General features: G+C 41.8%; 1 protein-coding gene across 2 annotated transcripts in view; it reads right to left on the bottom strand.

Annotated features, from left to right (window-relative positions):
* Positions 1–22,936, bottom strand: part of EEA1 (early endosome antigen 1) — a 136,799-nt gene that overhangs the window by 101,562 nt on the left and 12,301 nt on the right. Inside the window, exons 2-3 of one of the 2 annotated variants that reach the window (XM_077832394.1) lie at positions 22,696–22,788; positions 15,462–15,587 (exon numbers count right to left, since the gene is read on the bottom strand). In XM_077832394.1, coding sequence (XP_077688520.1) covers positions 15,462–15,587; positions 22,696–22,788 — 219 coding nt within the window. The remainder of the gene's footprint in view (positions 1–15,461; positions 15,588–22,695; positions 22,789–22,936) is intronic. The other variant, XM_077832401.1, reaches the window with a different exon arrangement.

Here is a 22,936-nt window from a genome sequence, read left to right as displayed (position 1 = left end):
CCCTGCACCCAGAACCCCCCAATGAACTCTGTACATCCAGATCTCCCACTGAGCCGCCCCTACCCAGATTTCCCCACACAGAAACCTCTCGCCCCACACCTGGATACCCCACATACTAAGCCCCTCCATACTTGGATCCTGAGGGGCTGAGCCTGCCCACCCACACCTGGGACACCTGGCGCAGAGAGGCAGGGTCCAGGGGTGTTTCTGGGGCAGGCCCGGCCCTTGCACTGTGTCAGGGTCAGGTGCAGCCTCACTGCCAAGTCCCTGTACAAGGGGAGCTGGGGGCTTCCAGGTGATCTCCCAGCTCAGTGCAGCCTGTTGTCTGTGCTCCCCACTGCCATGCTGGAGCCACATTTATTTACTGACAAATAAAATTTGCAGAATTTTGTAGAATTTTTTATTTTTTGGCGCAGAATTCCCTCAGGAGTGCATTTAGCTAGGTAGCATTTCTTTGTGGAGTCCTTTCTGCTATTAGAGAGGATCTCTCATACAGCTGAGGAGTATGAATGTTCTAGAGATGATACCATCTAAATATGAGGTGGAGCAGTCATGGATTGTGGTGTCTGATCTTGCCATTGCACTGGGTTAGGAGCTTGAGGTATGTTGGGAGGATAATCAGTGGGCAAGATGAGACACACAAGAGGTTGGGGAACCAGAACTATCTAGGCCAGAAGGGGGCGATCAAGATGACCCTGGCTCTGTCCTGTTGGATCTTGTGTAGGACTCACGGCAGGAGCAGTGGTGGAGGGAAGGCATAATTGAACTGGTCTGACCAGGAAAGTAGCAAAGCATCACCTGGGGAGTGATGACCTAGGGCCCTTCTGGAGCAATTTGTGGTATATCTGCTGTTTGTTTGAGAAGTGACTATGGTTGGGGTTCCCCATAAAGCAGTGGTGGGCAACCTGCAGCCCGTCAGAGTAATCCGCTGGCGGGCCACCAGACCCACTGGCCAGGAACAGCAAACCGCAGCCACTGGGAGCTGCAGGCGGCCATGCAAATGTAAACAAACGGTCTGGCAGCCCATGCGCAGCCCCCAGGTTGCCCACCACTGCCACAGAGTGAAAATGTTGTGAAGTTCCCACTCGTGGTTCAGTGTAAAGTGTCTGCTGAGGAAGTCAGAGAGCACATTCAGCTTTCTTGGAAGGTAAGCGGGTCATAGTGTGATGTGATTGCTTATGCACCAATTCCAGTGGTGGATTGCTTCTGCACACAGGGAGGCCGATCTCACTCCCCCTCGTTTGCTGAGGTAGAAGACAGTCATAGAGTTGTCGACATTATAAGGACACAGTGAGAGTGGATGAAGGGGAGAATACTTTCTCACACCCACCGTACTGTTTATAATTCCAGGATATTGATGTGCATCCTGGATTTTCAAGGTACACTAGCCCCTCGAGCTGTGTGGCTGTTCATATAGGCTCCCCAAACTAGCAGGGATGTGTCCATAATTATGGTTCTCTTTGGAGAAGAGAGGAGAAAAGGGACCCCCACATATACGTAATGGGGATGTGTCCACCATAGGAGCGGGGACAGTAGCTTGGTCGGGACTGTCACCACAAGGTTCATGGAATGGCAGCTCAGGGAGTAACATGACTGTAGCCAAGTTTGCAGGCACTAAAGGTGGAGTCTTGTGAACAGGGTGATGTAAGTGCACAAAGCCATGTGGCCGAGTAGGGAAAGATATGTTTTGACCAGTACCTGAGGGCTCCTTGTGATGAGACCTAGGAAATCGCTGCTGATAGTGTGGAACCTGTCTGTGGGCAGGTATGCCCTTGGGGTGACAGAGTTCAAGACTGCCCTGATAAAGTCTAGAGTCGGGGAGGGGACCAGATTTGTGTGTGTTTATACTGATTCCCAGTGAAGAAAGAAGGTGGAGCACCACAGAGGTTGATACATAGGCTTCCTGATGAGATTTGGCAGCAAGGAGCTAATTAACAAGGAATGAAAAGACAGGGTGGCCATGAAGTCTGACATGAGCCGCTATGACTGAAAATACATTGGTAAAGACTCTGGTGGGGCTGCTGCATCAAAGAGCAGTACTCTATATTGAACATGGTCACAGCCTAGCTTAAATCCAAGGAAGTGTCTGTATGTGGGGAAAATATCTATGTGCCACCTCATTGTTTTTGTGGATACTGACGAATACGGCTATGCCTCTGATACTAGCTACGTGAAACTAAGTGTCCTTCATATCAAGAGCCATGAACCACATGCCCTTTTCTAGAGATGAAATTATTGCTGTCAACATGACCATGCAAAATCTAAATTGCGAATGAAGCAGTTGAGATGGCAATTGTTTTGTAGCGTGAAGCCAAAGCTGAGGACACTAATGGTTCCAACCCAGCCCATGCAGCATTGAGAAGGAACTGGAGGCAGTCAGTCCACCCTGCCCTTTATCACCTCGGTCAGAGGCACAAGGTGAACCAGGACAGATGCATGGACCAATGGACACTACTTTCAAACTCTCCAGCTTCGTAACGCATGGTGTGCATGCATAATCCACAGTGGCATACAGTAGGGACCATCATTCAAAGAAGAAATTATGGATACTCTCTGATATTATGTTCTGGAGATTAAACAGACAAATATGCCAAAACCCCTATTTAAAGGGGAAAGAAACTATGGTGGCAGATGCCCTGTCCAGGAAGGAAGGCTCTGACCTGCTGCCTATGGATCAATCAGCAACTAACCTTCCTGCAGCTTTTTAGGAAAGAGAGGTCTGACCATAAAAGCATCTGAGTGCCAGAGGGCAAGGAGTTAGCTGGTATCAGTTAATGAGTTTCAGCTGGCCTGACCAACTCCGTGTACCCCAACTCACTAGAGTTATCTGTATCTCAAAGATGTCATGTAATGTGACATTGGAAAACCAATAACTCACTAATCATTAATATTCTTGCGTGATGCATGTGCATGCCATGTATTAAGAGTTATGGATAAATGCTGTACTGATGACTAAAAAGTATTTAAGCCAGGCATGTTGGGGGAGTTGGTAAATAGGTCTGCCCAAGACAAAGGAATGTGTATTTGCTTCTCTGAGCAGTCCCGTCGTCACAATGACACAATGAAGGTCTTATTTATATACCAGGTAAACAAAGCCATGCAGGGGAGGAAACAGCTTCCAGCAGGGAAGAGAAACTTTACCTGGGCTATAAAGACCAGGGGTCTGAACCTCAGGTGATAAGTAATTTAATCAATTGAGGGTATACAATATTGCAGTATATGCAGTTTATCAAGTGAGGTATTTTATGAAAGCCTATAACACACTGGTGATCAACAGCACTGTGAACTGTATGTATTAACATTACATAAGGAATTATGGATACTTATTTATATTATACTTTACAGTCTGTGACCAAAGAGGAAAAAGGTCTCTCCCAGAGGGAAACATCACAGCTATCTACTTGTATCAAAGAAACTGAGCAAGATGTGATGAAAAACAACGGAAGCCCTATTTACATAAAAATCAGGAGGGTGGGAACAAGGGAAGAACAGCATGAGGTCATCCTGCCTCCTAGAACCAGGTCATTGAATTTAGGAAGATATAAACAAGAATAGACACTATTTTGGCATCCATCACTAGATGAACACATGGGGTCAGAACTCATGTAAGCTGAGAAAGATCGGTCCTTCAACCAAGAAGGGTTGAAGTCTCCGGGCCTGAATATAAGTGAGAAACCTACTTAGGCAAAGATCTTTCCACACGAAGACAAGGGAAGGCAGCATCTTGTACTTCTATGGAAGATCCTGACTGAGGGAAAATCAGCCATGGCTGGAAAGAAGGAAGACTGGTGAGAGAAACCATCTTGAACAAAACCTGTACCTTGGTAGATCAAGTTATAGCCCTTTAAGTGCATGCTTTTACTTTTATTTGCTTTTAATCATCTCGACTTTTATTTCTTTTACTTGGCATCACTTAACCTATGTCATATTGTTAATAAATTTGTTTTATTTTTACTATAAACCAGCTCAGTGGTGTGCTTGAAGGGAAGGGGGTATCTACCTCAGTTCAGTTAATAAGCTGTAATGCACTTTTGTCTCTATGAAGGAGCAACAAACCTATTTCTCTGAATAGTTCAGGTGAGGACTGGACATTTCAGGGCACACTGTTTTAGGGAGATTCAGGACTGGGAGTGTGTTGGGGTCACCGTGCTGATTGTAACCAGGGCTGGAGGAAGCCAGAGTGGGGCTACAGACAGGCTGCTGGGGTCAGAGCTGCTGAACCAGAGCTGTCTAGCACACAGACACTCAAGGTGTGGCCTGCACGTTTATAAGCTGGCTGTGAGAGTGTCCCAGGCTGAGAACTACAGCAGCAGGGCATTTCAGGCACCCAAAATACCTCAATTTAACTGACAATTAATTCACTGTAAAAGATAACAGTTTAGACACACCCTCTTTCACTCTGTGCCTGATTCTCATTTACACTGAAGTACCTTTACACTACTCTAGCAGCATGAAGAGGCCCTAAAGTGGAAGTAAATGTAATTTATACCCACTTTAAAGTCCTTTTACAATGTCAGACAAAGGCCTATTTGCATTGCTCTAAGTGAGATCAAAGCCTTCTGCCTTTTTTGTTCTCTATTCACACATGCTATATTTAAAAATCATGTTACCCTTCAGTGCCTTGCACTGTCATGAGCTCACTTCATATTTCTGTAACATTAAGATAACAAACTTCACTATATGGAAATTATAATGCCCCTGAAAGCTTTGCCATTTTGTATATAATTTGTACTCTTCTGCAGCAAAATCAGCAATTACATACCATAGAATGACAAGATTACATAATTAGCTTTGCCTTTTATACTTAGTTTATGAGCTAAACAGCATATTGTGTACTAAATATTCTCAGCTTTATCTGGTAACTTCAAATATAATCACCTAAGTAGTCTATACAGTATGTACATATTGTTTAAGATGGCATTTACCCTGTAACAACACAGCTGTTATATGGTTATTTCCTGACTTGTAAAATAAAACACTTAAATCTGATTTAATCTGAGGGAATTGACTAGTCTATTTATTTACTTAGTGAATTAGGGTATTTATAAAAAGATTGGGTGGGAATCTTTAATAATTTATTAAACTCCAAATAAACAAAACACCTTACTTTTACGATCATATTAAGTTCCCAAAACCAGCACACCAGATTGTGGATTCAGTAGTTGTGCTAAATGAGGCTTCAGATGAACAACTTCCCCTTTTGTGATTATTCTCCTAAAAGCAAACATTTACACCCAACTAGCATGCTTATTTGCCAGGAAAACTTGTTTTTGTTTGTAATTATTTTCCCAAAGAAAAGTTGGTTCTCATCTGATGGTAACCTTTAAAACATGTTGATATGCAACTAAATATAGCCTTTACATTACACTTGGTGCAGGGTTGTTGGTGTTTTTTTTGTTGATGTTGTTGTTTTTCCCCACCTCTCTTTCGGCTAACTAGAAGGATATACTTTTATTTAAGCAATTATACTGCTTACCTTACACTTATTCAGATTCTTAAATTTTACATATGTTAAAAATAGTGAATGGTACATTTCTTATTTACTATATGATGAATTTTTTACTTGCAATTTGTATCAAGCTGTATTTGGATGGAAATCCAATTAAAATGTATAAAACCAACATTTTAATTTTTTAATCATCATTACATAAAACTACCTTACATCTGAATACATAAGAAAAATTTATCAAAGCACGTTTTGCATTTAAAACAAACTGTCTTACTAAAGAAAGAAAGTATTAACCTTAGCTAGTGAACTGATTGATTCTGGTCACCATGTGCTTCAAGATTTCAGATGTAACAGAACCCATCCGCTCTCAAATTTTAGTCACAGACTGGAAAAGGGAAAACAAGATTTCTTGCTTTTTCCCCATTTGTTTCTTCACTTTGAATGAACTAGTCATTGAACTGAAATGAAGAAAATATTCTCTCTTCACCTGCAGAAAAGGTTACTACTGTCAAAAGCTGGTTTAGTGCTTCAACAAACTCTACTTCCAGGTGCTTAGCTAGTGACTTCCACCAGTTCAGTGGTTTAACTTTCTTTAAAACTCGGTAGCAAGCATGTACTGCTTAATACTAGTTTTAATATTTTAATAGCTAAGTTTAAGCCTTAGCATACGTGTCCATTTAAAATTTTATATTTTAAATAGATTTTTTGGAAAGTAAACCCTGTTTAATCTAAATTTAAAATCTGATTTTCTCTTTAAGTCATCGACTTTTATCCTCCCTGTTACTTTCTTTCTAAACTATTCCAAATTCCCAGCATTCATCTCCATGGCCCTAGTACATTCAGCAATTCACTTAAAAAAATCCTAAGTGAGCAAGTACTTATAGATACAACTTGTATCTATCTAATCTTCAAGCTGCCATGAAAGGTGCATCTAAAGTTGATATATTCTCTACCTACCTTACTAACAAACAATACTTTTATTCATCTAATGCATTATAATTAGTAGATGAAAGAATGTACTTTTCACTGCAGAGTGGAAGAATGAGACGTTCTGGGAAGCTCTCACTGTGACACTGACAACAGGCTTGATCTCGCTATCAGAAGCAAAGGTTTTATTCTTTTTTCACTCAGCATAGACAGCAAGCAAATGTACTGTAACAGCATCATATTTTGGGGGTGGGGTAAAATTTAGATGCAAGGCATAAGGAGGATTTAGCTGTGCACCTCCCATTGTGCAGTTAAATCCTCCACTTGCATATGTGGGCATCCATAACAATTGTTGGCCTCCTTTAGAACAGTACCTTCAAAATAGGTCACAAAAAAGATAAAAATGACTTGCACTTGCTGCTGCATGTATACAGAAATCAATTATGAATCCAACTGAGATAGGTTGTAAGTCAGTCAATTATCACAGCAAGTGGATCAACTAAGTGTCCTGGAGAACTACTCAATGCCTTCTCGCACAGAAATATATATCACCTAGTTAGATGAGAGGTATTTAAGTGCTGGCCACAATATAAACGCAGTTTAATTAATTGGATTATATACATGTCTTATAGTGCATGATACAAAAGTTAAAACAATCATATTCATGACCAAAAGTTACTTCTCAGATATACAAACCTAGAGCGAGATTTCAAATTGGGATAGCGCCATTGAAACCAGAATTAACATTTGATTAACATCCTGTCCCATAAGGCTTAAAATCAGCAAATACTATTTAAAAAAGAAGCAGCAGCAGCAGCTCCCAAGCTGACATTTTGATCAGTAACTTGCAGAGGCTGAAGACTTAATGGGAACTATGCCAATTTATGCCATCTGAAAATCTGGCTTCCTTTTCAGAGAGCTTTTCTAACAAACTCTTTTTATAAAGGGGTTTTAGTTCAACTGTAAAATCTCAACCTCTAATCAAGTTACTGAACAAAATGTCAGCTTGGGAGCTATTTTCAAAAAAATATATCAAGAAATATTTTTTGCCAATTTAAAACTGAAAGTGGGGGCAAGAAAGGTAAGGGTCTGACACACTTATATCTAGAATATGATGTTTATGTAACAGAGGCTATGCCTACACAGCAATATAAGCCTAGAGTTAGTGGGACTCAAGTCAGCTGACCCGTATCAGGAGACCCTGGGCTTGAGCATCTACATTGCATTTTAACTCTAGGTTGAACATTTTCTGGCCCCTGTTCAAACCTAGGGCTCTGGCACCCACATTGCAGTGCACAGATCCGAGTCAAAGTAACCATATCCCAGAGATCCTAGCACCTCCCCCAATGTCGACGCTCTAGCTCTAGGAACATGATGCACTGTGTGAAAACTCTCCTGCCCACCCTGTTTCCTAACTGTGGTGGTGCTATTGATGGGACTTGTGACCCTAAGGTGCACGAGTACATAAACTGCACAATTAGTTTTTTTGATGGCTGTCTCAATAGAATGACTGCAGTTTGAGAAGGCATTATATTGAACTACCATCTAAATCTGAAAATTGAGCTCTCCAGCTCTAGGCTGAGTTACATGAGCAGGAGAATGCTTGTGTGCACCAGTTATGAGGGTAAATAGGGCATCAGTATCCAGGGCTGTCAAACTACCAACATGAAACTTTTCAATTCTTAATTTTTAAAAAGAGATGCTCAATGAATGTGTTTTGTGTTTTATTTATTACTGTCTGTTTTGAAGTTTCACATAAAATGTAGGTTTCAGAAGAAAGGCACGTTCACCTGGCTGCTGCCGGCTGCGGAGCAGTGAAATGCAACCCCTGGGGATCCCTTATTCCCATCCCTACTGCCCACCGGGAGGCAGAGAGAAGGGATTTCCAGGAGGCTGCATGGCAGTTTTGGGGCTGGCTCCCACTCACTGCCATCACAGTGCACACTGCCCTAGCTCCCCTGCACAAGCAGCCCCAGGGAGGACTGGGGGCCTGGAGGCAAGGGCAAGCAAGCAGAGCAGGGACCAAGTGGCTGCCCTGCAGGGAGGGGGAGCAGCCCTGCCAGGGGAGAGATGACCCCAACATCCTGGCAGCCGGGAGCCACCTCCTGTCTGTCAGCTTTTCTCCCTGCTCCGGATAAGCTCCATGCAGCAGCGAAGAGGAGCCAGAGCCACCGCCGCCACTGTCGTGGGAGGAGGAAGGGGGAGCATGCTCAGCCAGACAATAATGGTGCTTCCGGTGCGCTGCGCTGTCTGCCTGCAGCACTGCTCCTCTGCCGCCAGGAACTGTGGGATACAGTCAGAGGACTTACAGGACCTGAGTCAAGCTGGGGCCACAGGTACACAGGAAATCAATAGGGCTCAGACCCTAGGTGCCAGCTTAACACAGGCTTGGACCCTCCAACCTGTAGGGTCCTGGGACCCTGCATTCAAGCCCTTGGTTAGCACATTTGCAGTGTGGACGCAAGAGGGGCTTGGCTTGAGCCTGGGCTCAAACCTGGGCTTAAACTGCTGTGCAGACATACTCAGGTCTGATTTTCATTCAATTGGCTTTTGTATATTGGGGGGGGGGGGGAAGTAACCAAGTGGTATCTTGTGCAATACCTATAATATTCCTTATGAAACACATTTACCACTGAGCACTGACTAAATATATTTTAAAATATATGCACTATTTTAACTCCCAAAAGATAACCAAAGCAATCTGAAATAGACTTAACATTTTTGATCACATGATTACACAGCGGACAAAGATTTCATTTGCCGTTAGGTATGCAATGGTGTGGCATGGCAACTCCTAAAAACTCCTGTAATTGACATTTCTATAGAGTCTGAGACTTGCTCTTTAGGCAGAGGGAAAGGAATCCTAAAGAAACTGAGTAGAGGGGCGTGCTATTAATGCCTAAACTTCACCAAACATTGCGGTCTCCAGGGAAACAGTTCAGGCTACCTTATCTTTGGAAGAGAAGTCTTTACAACAAGATCTATATCAGAACATCCTACCTACATTTATAGCCACATATTTCAAAGAGTAAGATTCAGCCTTGGTTACCTAGTTGAATTTCCAGGTGTCCTGTCACCCTCTCGCAACTAATACAGAAGCCATTTGAACTACAACGTCAAATTCGTTTAGGGTAGCATTAATATTCTCATGCACCATTGCAGCGATGGAGTGTTCTTTGGGAAGTAAGCCAGTACACTAAAAGCAGCACTGGGCGGAAACACTCCTTGTGATCAATTACACTACACATATTTTTAATTGTACCAATATAACTTGCAATGGTTACAGAAACTTCACCATCCCACACACATATACAGACCCACAAACAGTTCCAGTGTACAGACTGAAATAAATATTGCATAAAACCCAATGAGTGTTACTGGCAGAATACTATTCTAGAAGCCTCCTAATCTCTAACCATTCCAAAGAACTATTTTAATGTTGATTTAGACACAGTTTACATAGCACAGAAAGACCATGCACAGGACTGAATAGCTTCTGCTTCTCTGCTACTTTTTCTGTTAACATCTGGCTTTGGAGGGCAGGGGGAATGATGTAGATAATGCTTTCAGTCTTTATAGAGGATCATCTCCTTATCTTTATACTGGAATTTCATAGCCACTTGCCACTCATTCCAGGCCAGACCTACAGTGAAGTTTTCAATGTGGCCTTATCTTTTCAGGGGCAAACTTCCCCACTCAGACTTTGTCTACACTAGCAATTGAATGACAAAACTTTTGTCTTTCAGAGCTCTTAAAAAAACACCCCCCAAAGAAAGAAAAGTTTTGCCAACAAGCGCCGGTGTGAACAGCGCTTTGTCAGCAACAGCGCTCTCCTGCTGACAAAGCTAACCCCACTCATTGGGGGTGGAAGTTTTTTGTCGGCAGGAGAACCAACAAATAGTGGCTATAATGCACGACTTTTAGCGGCACAGCCGTAGCAACACAGGCGTGTGGCTAAAAGCTGTGTACTGTAGACATAGCCTAAGTCACTTCTCAAAAAGAATTTCAGGGATATAATAGTAGGGTTTTCACAGGATGGAATTCAGGTGCACTGGTATGGTATATGGAGCACTGGAGACGGGTGCTGCTCCAACATCTTAGTTCAAAAATCATTCCAATTAGTCCCCCATTTTCATAAACACCATATTTTAAAACAAAAGCAATTTCTATTCTCTATCCCCTGATATTACACTAATAAATATAACTGGTTTATTTTTTTAATATGCTGTACAATTTGGTATTGGTTACCACAGCTACACAGAATTTAAGAGCTATGCTAAATTACCAAATTTCAGATTGTAAACAGTAAACATTACTCCCTAATACAAACAGCAATTTTTGCAACAAATCACAATTTTTTATTAGAACATAAGAACGGCCACACTGGGTCAGACCAATGGTCCATCTAGCCCAGTATTCTGCCTTCCAACAGTGGCCAATGCCAGATGCTTCAAAGGGATTGAACAGAACACAGCAATCATCAAGTGATCCATCCCCGGTCATCCAATTCCAGTATCTGGCACTCAGAGGCATAAGGACTCCCAGATCATGGGCTTGCATCCCTGACCATCTTGGCTAATAGTCAGTGAGGGACCTATCCTCCATAAACTTATCCAATTATTTTTTTAATCCAGTTTTACTTTTGGTCTTCACAATGTCCCTAGGCAAGGAGTTCCACAGGTTGACTGAGTTGTGTGAAGAAGTACTTCCTTTTGTTTTTTTTAAAACCTGCTGCCTATTAATTGCATTGGGTGACCCCTACTTCATGTGTTATGTGAAGGGATAAAACAACACTTCCCTATTCACAGTCTCCACACCATTCATGGTTTTATAGACCTCTGTCATATCCCCCCTTAATCGTCCTTCTTCCAAGCTGAACAGTCCCAGCCTTTTTACTCTCTCCTCACATGGAAGCTGTTCCAGACCCCTAATCACTTTTGTTACCCTTCTCTGTTAACCTTTTCCAATTCCAATATGTCTTTCTGGAGCTGGGGCAACCACATCTGCATGCAGTATTCAAGATGTGGGTGTACCATGGATTTCTATAATGAACGATGATATTTTCTGTCTCATCTATCCCTTTCCTAGTGGTTCCTAACATTGTTAGCTTCTTTGACTGCCGCTGGACCTTGAGCAGATGTTTTCAGAGAGCTATCCATGAGGACTCCAAGGTCTCTGTCTTAAATGGTAACAGCTAATTCAGAACCTATCGTTTTATATGTACAGTTTGCGATGTTTTCAAATGTGCATTACTTTGCAGATATCAACAATGAATTTCATCTGCCATTTGTTACCCAGTAACCCAGTTTTGTGAGACCTCTATGTAGCTTCGCAGTCAGCTTTGGACTCAACTATCTTGAGTAATTTTGTACCATCTACAAACGTTACCACCTCACTGTTTATCTCCATTTCCAGATCATTTATGCATATGTTGAGCACTGTTCCCAGTACAGATCCTTAGGGACCCTGCTATTTACCTCTCTCCACTGTGAAAACTGACCATTTATTCGTACGCTTTGTTTGTATTTTTTAACACTTACTGATCCATGAGAGGCCCTTCCCTCTTAGGCAAAGTAAGAAGTCATGGGATAAGAGCCTTTGGTAAAGGAACTTGTCAAACACTTTCTGAAAATCCAAGTACACTATCCAACTGGATCACCCTTGTCCCCATGATGGTTTACAACTTCAAAGAACTCTAATAGATTGGTGAGGCATAATCTCTCTTTACAAAAGCCATGTTGGCTCTTCCCAACCATATTGTATACATCTATCTATCTGATAATTCTATTCTTGTCTACAGTTTCAACCAATATGCCTGGTACTGAAGTTAGGCTTACTAGCCTGTAATTGCCAAGATAACCTCTGCAGCCTTTTTTTTTTTTTTTTTTTTTTTTTTTAGAAGTCAGCCTTCCATTAACTCTCTGCCAGACATCTGGTACAGAGGCTGATTTAAATGATAGGACTACATACCACAGTTAGTAGTTCTGTAATCTCGTATTTGAGTTCCTTCAAAAAACTCTTGGGTGAATACCATCTGCTCTTTGTGACTTATTACTGTTTAATTTCAATTTGGTCCAAAATCTCCTCTATGGACACCTCAATTTGGGACATTTCCTCAGATCTGTCAGCTAAAAAGATTTGTCAGGTGTGGAAATCTCCTCAAATCCTCTAGCAGTGAGGACCGCTGCAAAGTATTCATTTAACTTCTCTGCAACGGCCTGATCTTCCTCGGGTACTGCTTTAACACCATGATCATCCAGTGGATCTGCTGACTGACTGGCAGGCTTCCTGCTTCTGATGTATTTATATTTTTTTTTTTAATAATTGCATCCTTCATATCCATTTGTATTCTAAAGAGATGGAGGTGTTCCTGACTTTACTCATTTGTGATCAGAGAAGTTACATAAAAATGACACTTACTCAACATATCTGCACCGTACTTTTATTGAGCATCTCATCCATTTAATTTCCTATCAAAGGTAATTCCTATTACTTTTTACTCCTGGTAGCACTGCAAAGTTAATGCAGCTTCACAAAAAGTAGATAGAGTCTGTTCTGGCAAGCACTTACACATAATTGTTAACAAAGTTCTTCTTGTAGAGTTTGTATAACTGGTGATAAGGCATGAGCCAGAAACAGCTGAGTTTGAAATTCAAACACTAGGTGGAGTGTGCAGGGCTTGCTAATTAGAAGAAAGTCATTCTTTTACTGGTCAGCGACTCACTATGGAGTAATTGACAAAAAAAACCATACACTGAATTCTATGAAATCATTTTTAAGCAGTTACTTTTCAGAATATAACCAACCACAAGTTAAGCAGGAAACCTACTAATTTCTGCATGTAGCTACATTGTTTAAGGTTCAGCCTACTGAAGTTCCAGGCTACTAAATTCAATCACTCAAGGTCTGGTTGCCTCAGACATGCCACAGGTACGTGGTAATTTACCAAGCATGCCTTAGTGAAGACATCTGCATTTTGACTGAACAGCACGGTACACAAAGGCCTCGCTTTATTTAACTTAATCCTCATTGATATGGAAATAAAGAATAGTTCTCGCAGTAAGGGCAGCCCATCTCCAAATCAAAGGCAACACCTAATTCCAATTGATAATTAGGAGTATCCTTGTTCTTCTCCTGCTGGTCCATGGACCAATTTGGCCATATGACTTACAAAAATTTGGCCAGCTCACTTTAACAATAAACCAGCATACACTTGACCCTTGTAACGAGATCTAGAGAAATCTCAGGACAATCTCTGGAGTCCCAACTGGTGAGTTTCACTGCCCTGAGACATCACACTCCCCAGACATCAGAACAGGGGACAAAGATCACTTCCCCTAATTTAATTGTCATCTGGCTGTAAAGTTTCCTCTGCAAGGACTGTCCTACAAGCACTCAATGTTGCAAAGTACCAATAAATAATAACTTAAATTACAACATTTCAACCCTAGTACCAACTTCCCAATGGAGAAATAAAAATGCAAAAACATTCAACTTCATATAGTTCACAACACTGAAACAATCGATCTCTTCACACACATGCAAAAGTGATGCTGGGAGAAGGGAGGCAAAAGGATCCTCCTCTGGCCTCCAGCCTCATTTAATAAGTGGCAAGTAGCCCATCCCCAAAAGACAATCTAGCTTAGACTCTCTGAAAGTTGGGGTGGGGAGGACGACCATCAGATAACCTGACAAAGCCTGGATGTTATTTGCTTGTGAATACACACATCTGTTCCATCTTCCCCAGGCAGCCCTGGCAAGAGCATCCTGAAATTGTGACAGGAACAGTTAAGGTGGTTCCCTAGTTTGCAGAGGTCCTGCTGTATGAAACAAGGCTCACTTGGCCACCATGATTTCCTAGAACATAATGGAATTGGAGAAAACACATTAGCTAGCCTAATCCCAGGAAAAAGTAGTAGTTCACCCTCAATGTCCACTAGTGCCAATATCTGGAGCCAAATGCTATAATTTTCTTGTTGCTCCATGATGTAAATAGGTCCACCTGTGTATCAAACCACATAGCCGTCAGATGGCCAAAAACCACCTAGTCCCATTCCTTCACAGCAGTTCCATTTTCCCTGAATGAAAGTGATTTTTTTTTTTTTTTTAAAAACATTCACCATTTTTCAGAAAGGGCAGAACCTGGGTGGCTTGGGTGCTTCTCCCCCCCCCCTGGGGGGGGGGGGAAGAGGAGGGAGGAAAAAGAAGAGGGGGGGGGTTGTACCTTTCTGATAATTTAGGCACATGACTAATTGCAACTGATCATTTCGGTATTTGATGTCCATGAGTTTTGAGGAAAAATATGACTTGATTTACCAGAAGATTGACCAACATAAAATTACCACCACACTGAAGGATGGAAGAATTATTAAATATACTTCTAAACACAAGAGCTACTTAAACAAAAAGCTTTTACATTTTCTCAAAGAGATATAAAATAAAATGATTGTGTTCTAAATCTCAGAACTGTTTTATAGGAAATTTTTGATTGTGATTTTGTCAGTGTACTTGAAACTCCTTAGTAAAATTGTTTAAAGGGAAAATTTTGAAGGTTTTTAAAAGTTCCTATTCTCCCTACCCTGAATATTATTGAAATATCTCCTGCTAACTAAATTATAACTGTACCTAAAAACCAGACTCCCATTAAAAGTCTGTCTTAGAGTAAAGTAGATAGCTAAACAAAAATTCTAAAACATTTAACTGTATAAATGATTTCCCAAATCTTATACTTAGGTTCATTATTGTGACTAATGCAGAAGTAAAGTACATTAACTAATGCAAAAGTAACGTATATTAATTCAGAGAACAATCATGCAAAAACTGTTTTTTAAAAAGTGAATGGAATTTCTGATATTACAGAAATTCCACATGAAAGACAGCTGCAAACCAGAAAGATAACAAAAGAAGGCAACTCAAGAGATACCTTCTTGTAAACATGCATATAAAGAGCAACCCATATTTCCTTACAGCAGGGAATCACAAGAAACAAAGTGAAAGAGGCTGGTACCCAAGCAACCAGAAAGGAAAGACATTTATTTTAAGCAACCCATTATCAAGGCACTCAAACAAAATAAACAAGACCCACAGTAACAGCGGGCAGGTCATGATGCTCCTGTCTTCTTGTCTCTGTCCCAATGTGTTCATTCTGGTAATGTTCAGACAGACCAGTGGCACTCACACACATTTTCATACATAGTGGACAGATGAAGCCCTGTGAAACAGTAACTTTTAGGTATGTACATTTTTTGAAAAATTAAGAATATAAACAGAAAGAGCACATTAACTGTCAAATATGTACTCAAATTCTTAAAAAGCATGCTACTGATTATATGAAAGAAACAAAGCTGGTGCTTACTACTTTTCAGTAAGTTTCTTAAGATGAAATTTTGCTGATCATGAGTCCAAAACACAGAAGACGACAAACAGAATGTTGTTAAGTGAATGAAAAACAAAATATATCTGAGACACTGAGCTGTGACAGTAGGCAGTACATTCATTCTGTTAATTGTTTTCATCAGTTTTATTAGGCCTTTGATACTGCTCCACACTACAAAGGGGCACATTATGCATAATGTATCATGACATAAACATTATAAAATATTAGGGCTATGTCTACACTACCACTTATGTCAGTACAACTTAAGTCTCCCAGGGCGTGGGGAAAAAAGCATACCCTGAGCAACGTAAGTAACACCAACTAAGCGCCAGTGTGGACAGCGCTATGTCAGCAGGAGAGCTTCTCCTGCCAACATAACTACCACCACTTGTTGGGGGTGGTTTAATTATGTCAACAGCAACAACACGAGAGATATTAAAGTGGCGCTGCTGCATCGGTATAGCTGCACCACTGTAAGCTCTCTAGTGTAGACACAGCCCAGGTCAAAGTTCTGTACAAAGGTCTGACATGAAATTTTGTAACATTGCTTTCAGACCTTTTATAAAAATAAACTGGGAGAGGGTGTGAAAGAACCGGAATACCATAGTACATGAACAAGAGGACTCAAGTCAACATTTGCAGAAGAGTGATGACAATTCACACATTTTCGAGGGAGGAAGGGGGGTTCAGTCAAAGTTTTTCTGACAAACAATTGTACTATACTTTTTTTTTCCCCTTCTCATTTCCTTCAGTTACAGTAATGTTAAATGCTCCTTGTGAAAAACAGAAGGTAAAAACAGCTTCAGGGGAAAAAAAAATGGAAGAAAGTGTCCCTTTAAAAAGAAATCTGTTGATGTGGAGCTATATAAAGTATATCCAACTATTTTTCTCCTAAGTTATTTCTTAAATGGCAATCAGTTTTTTAAGGGCTTTTTAAATTTATCTCAGTACTGTTAGCAAAGGCACTATTATGGATTCAGAACAGTGAGGCAATAATATGCACATGGAAGTAAAAATTTAAATTCTGAAGAAACTGTAACCAAGGTAAGAGTGCGCTTTACACAAATTGTTAAGAACAAAAAAAAACCCTAGTAACCTTTCTTTTTAATTCAGAACAGCTTTAACCAATTAGCAACATTTACAACACATTTGTCACCCAGAATGATCATTTACCTCAGTTTAAAGGATCACCTGTTCACTGCACTACCATGTTCAACAACGTAACTTACGAAGTTAAATCCACACAGCTATAAGAAAACCTTGCAACATCAGAAGTACCTTTCCTCCGGCCCGTTGTCTGAAGTACGTGCAAACAAGTCTATCAAAAAGAGTGCAATGCCTTAATAATGTGTCTCTCTCACTGATGAAAGAGGAAAATAAGAGTAGAGATCCAAGATTCAAATTGCATTAGTTAAACCTACTTTTTTGTTTATTTTGCTTTCCAGTTAAAATAAGCTTTTTTACAGAATCTGTTAAAAAAATAGAAAGCTATATACACAAGCTAACTTCTGGAGGTCAGTTTTCAAAACTGTGCATGCCACTTGTTTGCGTAAAATGGGAAATGCATGTACACATAGTTGGCATCGTTTCGTCTGCAAGCGATGATGTAGATGGTTTGCAATATCTCATGTGACTGAATAGTCCAATTCAAGATTTGCATGACCTTTGGCAGTTGTTTCAAATATACGTTTCTTGGTTGGGAACTGCTTGCTTCCTATGGGTTCTTTTCTCTTCAAGCTGTAAAAGCCAGCTCCTGTCATGGACTTTGATGTCTTGATGGGAGATGTTGGCACCACTTGTTACGATCACTTGCCAAGGTTTCCCAATGGTCAGGATCAATTCCAAATTCCTTCATATCTCGCTTGCATGTGTATTTATAGCAAAGCTTGAGACGTCCTGTTATTCTTGTTCCCTCTGATAGCTCCCCGTATAGCATGTCCTTGGGTATGCGTCCATCTGCAAGCCTACTCAGATGGCCCAGCCAGTGCAGTCATCTTTGCTTGAGCCAGGCTGTCACACTTGGTAGAACATGGATAACTGATGCTCATCAGGAGAAAAGGTTAAATAGTCTCCATCTACGCTGTTTACGCCACATACTCAACACCAAATGGCAAGTTAAAGTCACCAATGTATACATGGGCATTCGGATAGATGCACACAGAATCAAAATGTCTTAGTTTTAAACCAGGACCATGTAAATTCACAGGTAATGCTGCACAGCAGAAAGAGTGTGCTGGGCTAGAATACATCTGGCATTATCATTTAACACATGGGGAGGTTACAAAGATGGATATGTATTTCTGCATAAGTTAATTACATACTTGATACACTAATCTGATTTTCTGTTTCGGGTTTTCACTGCACAGTGTACCTAGCACATGAAGAAAAGAACAGAGAGGATTTACAAGGGTGTTTCCTTCTTACACGATTTAAAAAATTCTGCATATTCATATCAGATTTACCTTAGGCATAAGATAGTCAGACATATTGATTTGAAAACAGCTTCATGACCTCAGCCCTAGTCCTAACCCAAAAAAGAAACTTCAAGACTTGGATCCATTCTATTAAATTAAGCCTTCCTCCTCTTCCAGCCCCCTTCAACCCAATCCTGATATCTACTGAAGACTCATGGGATCTAAGGCCTTGTCTACACGACAGAGTTTTGCCGACAAAAGTCAGCTTTCATCAACAAAACAATGGAGGTGTACACACAACAACACTCATCCCCCTGATTTAACTTTCCTGTTACTGCGACAAAATAAAACCACCTCAACGACAGGCATAGAGCTTTTTGCGACAAAGTTAGAGCAATGCAGTGTCACCGTAGACACTGAGTTTAATTATGTTGCTATAAATGGCCTTCAGGAGGTGTTCCACAATGCCCAGCTGACCACCGTGGTCAGCAGTTCAAACTCTGCTGCCCTGCAGCCAGGTACACAGGTATCCACCCCTCTCCTTTAAAGGACTGAGATTTTTTGAAATTCCACTTCCCGTTTGCTTGGTATGGACAGTTAACATTGCATCTTCCCATCTGATCATGGTGGCTCCCTGCAGCAAACATGCTTCCATTTGGAGAATACCAGAGTTGTTGGACCTGCTGGGTTGGTGGGGAAAGGGGGCTGTGCAGTCCCAACTCCACTCCAGCCGTAGGAACTTCGATACCTACTATCAGATTTCTCCTGGCATGTTGAAGAAGGGCCACGAACAGGACATGCATCAGTGCCGTGTGAAGATCAAGGAACTGAGGCAGGCGTACCAGCAGGCAAGGGAGGCAAACCATTGCTCTGGAGCTGCACCAAAAATCTGCCACTTCTACAAGGAGCTGGACGCCATCCTCGGCAGCAACCCCACCTCCACCAACAAAAGCCCCGTCGATACTTCGCGGGGAATTGGAGACAGTGGCCTGAACCCCGAAGACAAAATGGTGAATGAGGAAGTGGAGTTGGAGGATGAGGTGGGACAGGTGACAAGGTCGTCCGGTCGGCGTGGCAAGCCAGGACCTCTTCTCGAGTACAGACTGTTCAAGCCAGTCCCAGCACTCCAGCTCTGGTGTGCATGATGCACAAGAGGGGAGCTCTGGTAAGCACTCATTTTGATTTGATACTACTCAGTTACATGAGATAGCGCTGACCTTTCTTTCGTTTAGTGTGCTAGAAGTGGGTTAAGGGATAGAAATATACAAGACTAGCAGTGCTTGCATCTGCTTCCCATTACCCCTACAGCTAAGCAGTGCGGGCCCTGCAGAAAAGTTTGTTAATTCACACTGAGATTTCACAGGAATCCTCCTGAGAGATCTCTAGGAAATTTTCCTGGAGGTACCTGCCAATCCTCTCCCTAAAGTTCCTTGGCAAAAATGCTTTGCTTCTTCCCCCGCTGTAGGAAATGCTGTCATGTCAATCGGCAATCATTTGTGCAGGGACCAAACTGACACACAAACAAGCAGCATAGGGACCTGGTCTGAAGCCACATGAATGCCGGAGATGCACCCTTGCATCCTTGTTTACCCTCAGGAGTGAGATATTGGCTTCAATTACCCCTACCTGTGGAAAATGGTGGCAGAATTTATAATAGTGTCCCTAGTCGCTTGCAGTGATCCTCTTAAAAAGCCACGTAGACCCTTTGTCCCATCTTGGACCTTCCCTCCACCCTGGGCCGAACTCACCATGTTTAGGGTACTCGATGAGCTGCATGCTTGCCAGTGGAGAATGAGTGAGAAAGAGGTGAATTTAACTATAATGATTCAATGCTGTGAGTGCTTCTGTTTATTGCTGCCTCTCTTTATTGCTTCTTGTGCTTCTGTAGATGTGCCCTTCAGGGGAACCCCTTATACACCAACGGAGTGCCTCCATCAGATAAGGAGGCAACGCAGGAGGAGCAAGGAGGACACGTTTAGGGAGGCGCTCCTATCGTCAGACACAGCAGATGATGAGCACAGGGCATGAAGAAAGACAATTGATGAAAAATTGAAAATAGACAGCCTGGAGAGGAAGCATGGCTAGGAATGTATTTTAGTGGGTCAGGAGCAAATGATAAAACTGATGGAGGACCAGAGATGCTGAAGTCCCTGACTGTGCTGCAGTCAGAACACGTGTGCTCACCTTCCCCTGCAGCCTATACAGAACTGCATACCATGCCCTTCCCACACTCATTCGTTGCATCTCGCAGTACCCCTTTCAGACCACTCCTTTGGATACGTTCCCTAATGACATCTGGACTTATACACAGCTATGAGAGCCTCCATTAAGGGAGTGCTCCTCAGTGTCATGTCCCTTGCATGACATGGGTTAGCTACCCACAGTGCTCTGCTCTCTCTCTCTCTGTGCTAGAGCACCAACTGTGGACACACTCCGCCAACACAAGTAGCGTTGTGTGAACATGCACAAGTGCTGTAATTATAGCAGTTTATGATCGTCGGCAAAACTTGCGTCAATTTAATTATGTAGTGTAGACATAGCCTACGTAGATCCCCAGATCTTCTGTTGGGCCCAGGTTATTGTCTCCATTCCGATCTTACAATGATCTGGATTGGGAGATTTAGAAAGATAAACCTGCCTGCCTGGAACAGAATGAATGATCCATTGCGACTCAATTTCACATAATACTAGATGATCAGATGGGATTATAATGAGAAGCAGATCATAGAATCATAGAATATCAGGGTTGGAAGGGACCCCTGAAGGTCATCTAGTCCAACCCCCAGCTCGAAGCAGGACCAATTCCCAGTTAAATCATCCCAGCCAGGGCTTTGTCAAGCCTGACCTTAAAAACTTCCAAGGAAGGAGATTCCACCACCTCCCTAGGCAACGCATTCCAGTGTTTCACCACCCTCTTAGTGAAAAAGTTTTTCCTAATATCCAATCTAAACCTCCCCCACTGCAACTTGAGGCCATTACTCCTCGTTCTGTCATCTGCTACCATTGAGAACAGTCTAGAGCCATCCTCTTTGGAACCCCCTTTCAGGTAGTTGAAAGCAGCTATCAAATCCCCCCTCATTCTTCTCTTCTGCAGGCTAAACAATCCCAGCTCCCTCAGCCTCTCCTCATAAGTCATGTGTTCTAGACCCCTAATCATTTTTGTTGCCCTTCGCTGGACTCTCTCCAATTTATCCACATCCTTCTTGTAGTGTGGGGCCCAAAACTGGACACAGTACTCCAGATGAGGCCTCACCAATGTCGAATAGAGGGGGACGATCACGTCCCTCGATCTGCTCGCTATGCCCCTACTTATACATCCCAAAATGCCATTGGCCTTCTTGGCAACAAGGGCACACTGCTGACTCATATCCAGCTTCTCGTCCACTGTCACCCCTAGGTCCTTTTCCGCAGAACTGCTGCCTAGCCATTCGGTCCCTAGTCTGTAGCGGTGCATTGGATTCTTCCATCCTAAGTGCAGGACCCTGCACTTATCCTTATTGAACCTCATCAGATTTCTTTTGGCCCAATCCTCCAACTTGTCTAGGTCCTTCTGTATCCTATCCCTCCCCTCCAGCGTATCTACCACTCCTCCCAGTTTAGTATCGTCCGCAAATTTGCTGAGAGTGCAATCCACACCATCCTCCAGATCATTTATGATGTCCTACAATGGGTCTGGCTATGATGGGCATGGGCAGCAGATCACAATGTACATGGAAAGAAGGATCACAGGAAGGGAACATTTTTGGCCAGCTGGGTAGGAGACCACAACAGATTTTGAGGTTAGATACTGTAAATATCTGAACTTTCTGAGATTCACCTATCATTAACTTAGACTCTTCAACACAAAGGAAACATACTTTATTGTAGTGATTAAATTCACCACTGCACTTAACTACATGCCCACAGAGAATTTCAAACATACTATATTACAGGAACAATCCAGTCTGCCACTAGTCAATGCATTAGTCAACTTATTTAAGCATTTCTTAAGACAATTAGAGAATAGCTTGAAAAAGCAAGTGATGCATGAGCCCTATGCCTGAGTTCATCATCAGTTCTCGGAGCAACTTGACTGCATAACCACAGACACCAAACAATTCTTTAGCAATTCTTGATGTATCTGAAGAATAGTACACCAATATGCAGGTTCTTTTTTATATCAAATGTAGAATCACTGATGCCTCACCCAAATTCACAGGATCATGTCACATTACTCAAAGTTCTGAGATGAAATTATTCCATGTTAGCAATATATTTCATATATTTCTTGTTCACACTTACTGCATATGGGCTAACATTTCACTATGAAGCCTACTGAGAATGTCTGCTCATTTTAAGATAACAAACTTCACAAATTCAACTCACTAATACATGCATGCTATGAAACATTTTTTAATTTCCTGGTACAACACATTTGTATGCATTTGTCCATTTATACAGATTTTGCCTAATTAAAAGTCCCTCTCAAAGAGAGGTGAATCAGTGCCAAGTGTAAGAACCTAGTCCCATATATTGTTATCCTACAGTACCTCTGAAGTACTTTCATTGTTCACATCCACTGCATTTCCTGGGGTTGCAGAGGAATCCGAATCCGAGCTCTGAGACCCAACTCTGCCTGGAGTCTGAAATGGAAGAAGTATAAATTTTATTAAACCGAGTCTGAAGTCTATGTTGCAAAAAGGAATCTCTTTTATAAATCTGTTTATAATTTTAAGATTTTACATCCACAGTAAATTGAACAAACTGACAAGAACACTGCATAAATAGTCA

Source organism: Eretmochelys imbricata, chromosome 1 (genome assembly GCF_965152235.1).
Source record: "Eretmochelys imbricata isolate rEreImb1 chromosome 1, rEreImb1.hap1, whole genome shotgun sequence".
In the NCBI taxonomy this organism is placed as follows: Eukaryota; Metazoa; Chordata; order Testudines; family Cheloniidae; genus Eretmochelys; species Eretmochelys imbricata.
The sequence above is the reverse complement of the archived record's forward strand: the minus strand, read 5'-3'. Positions and strand labels throughout refer to the sequence as shown.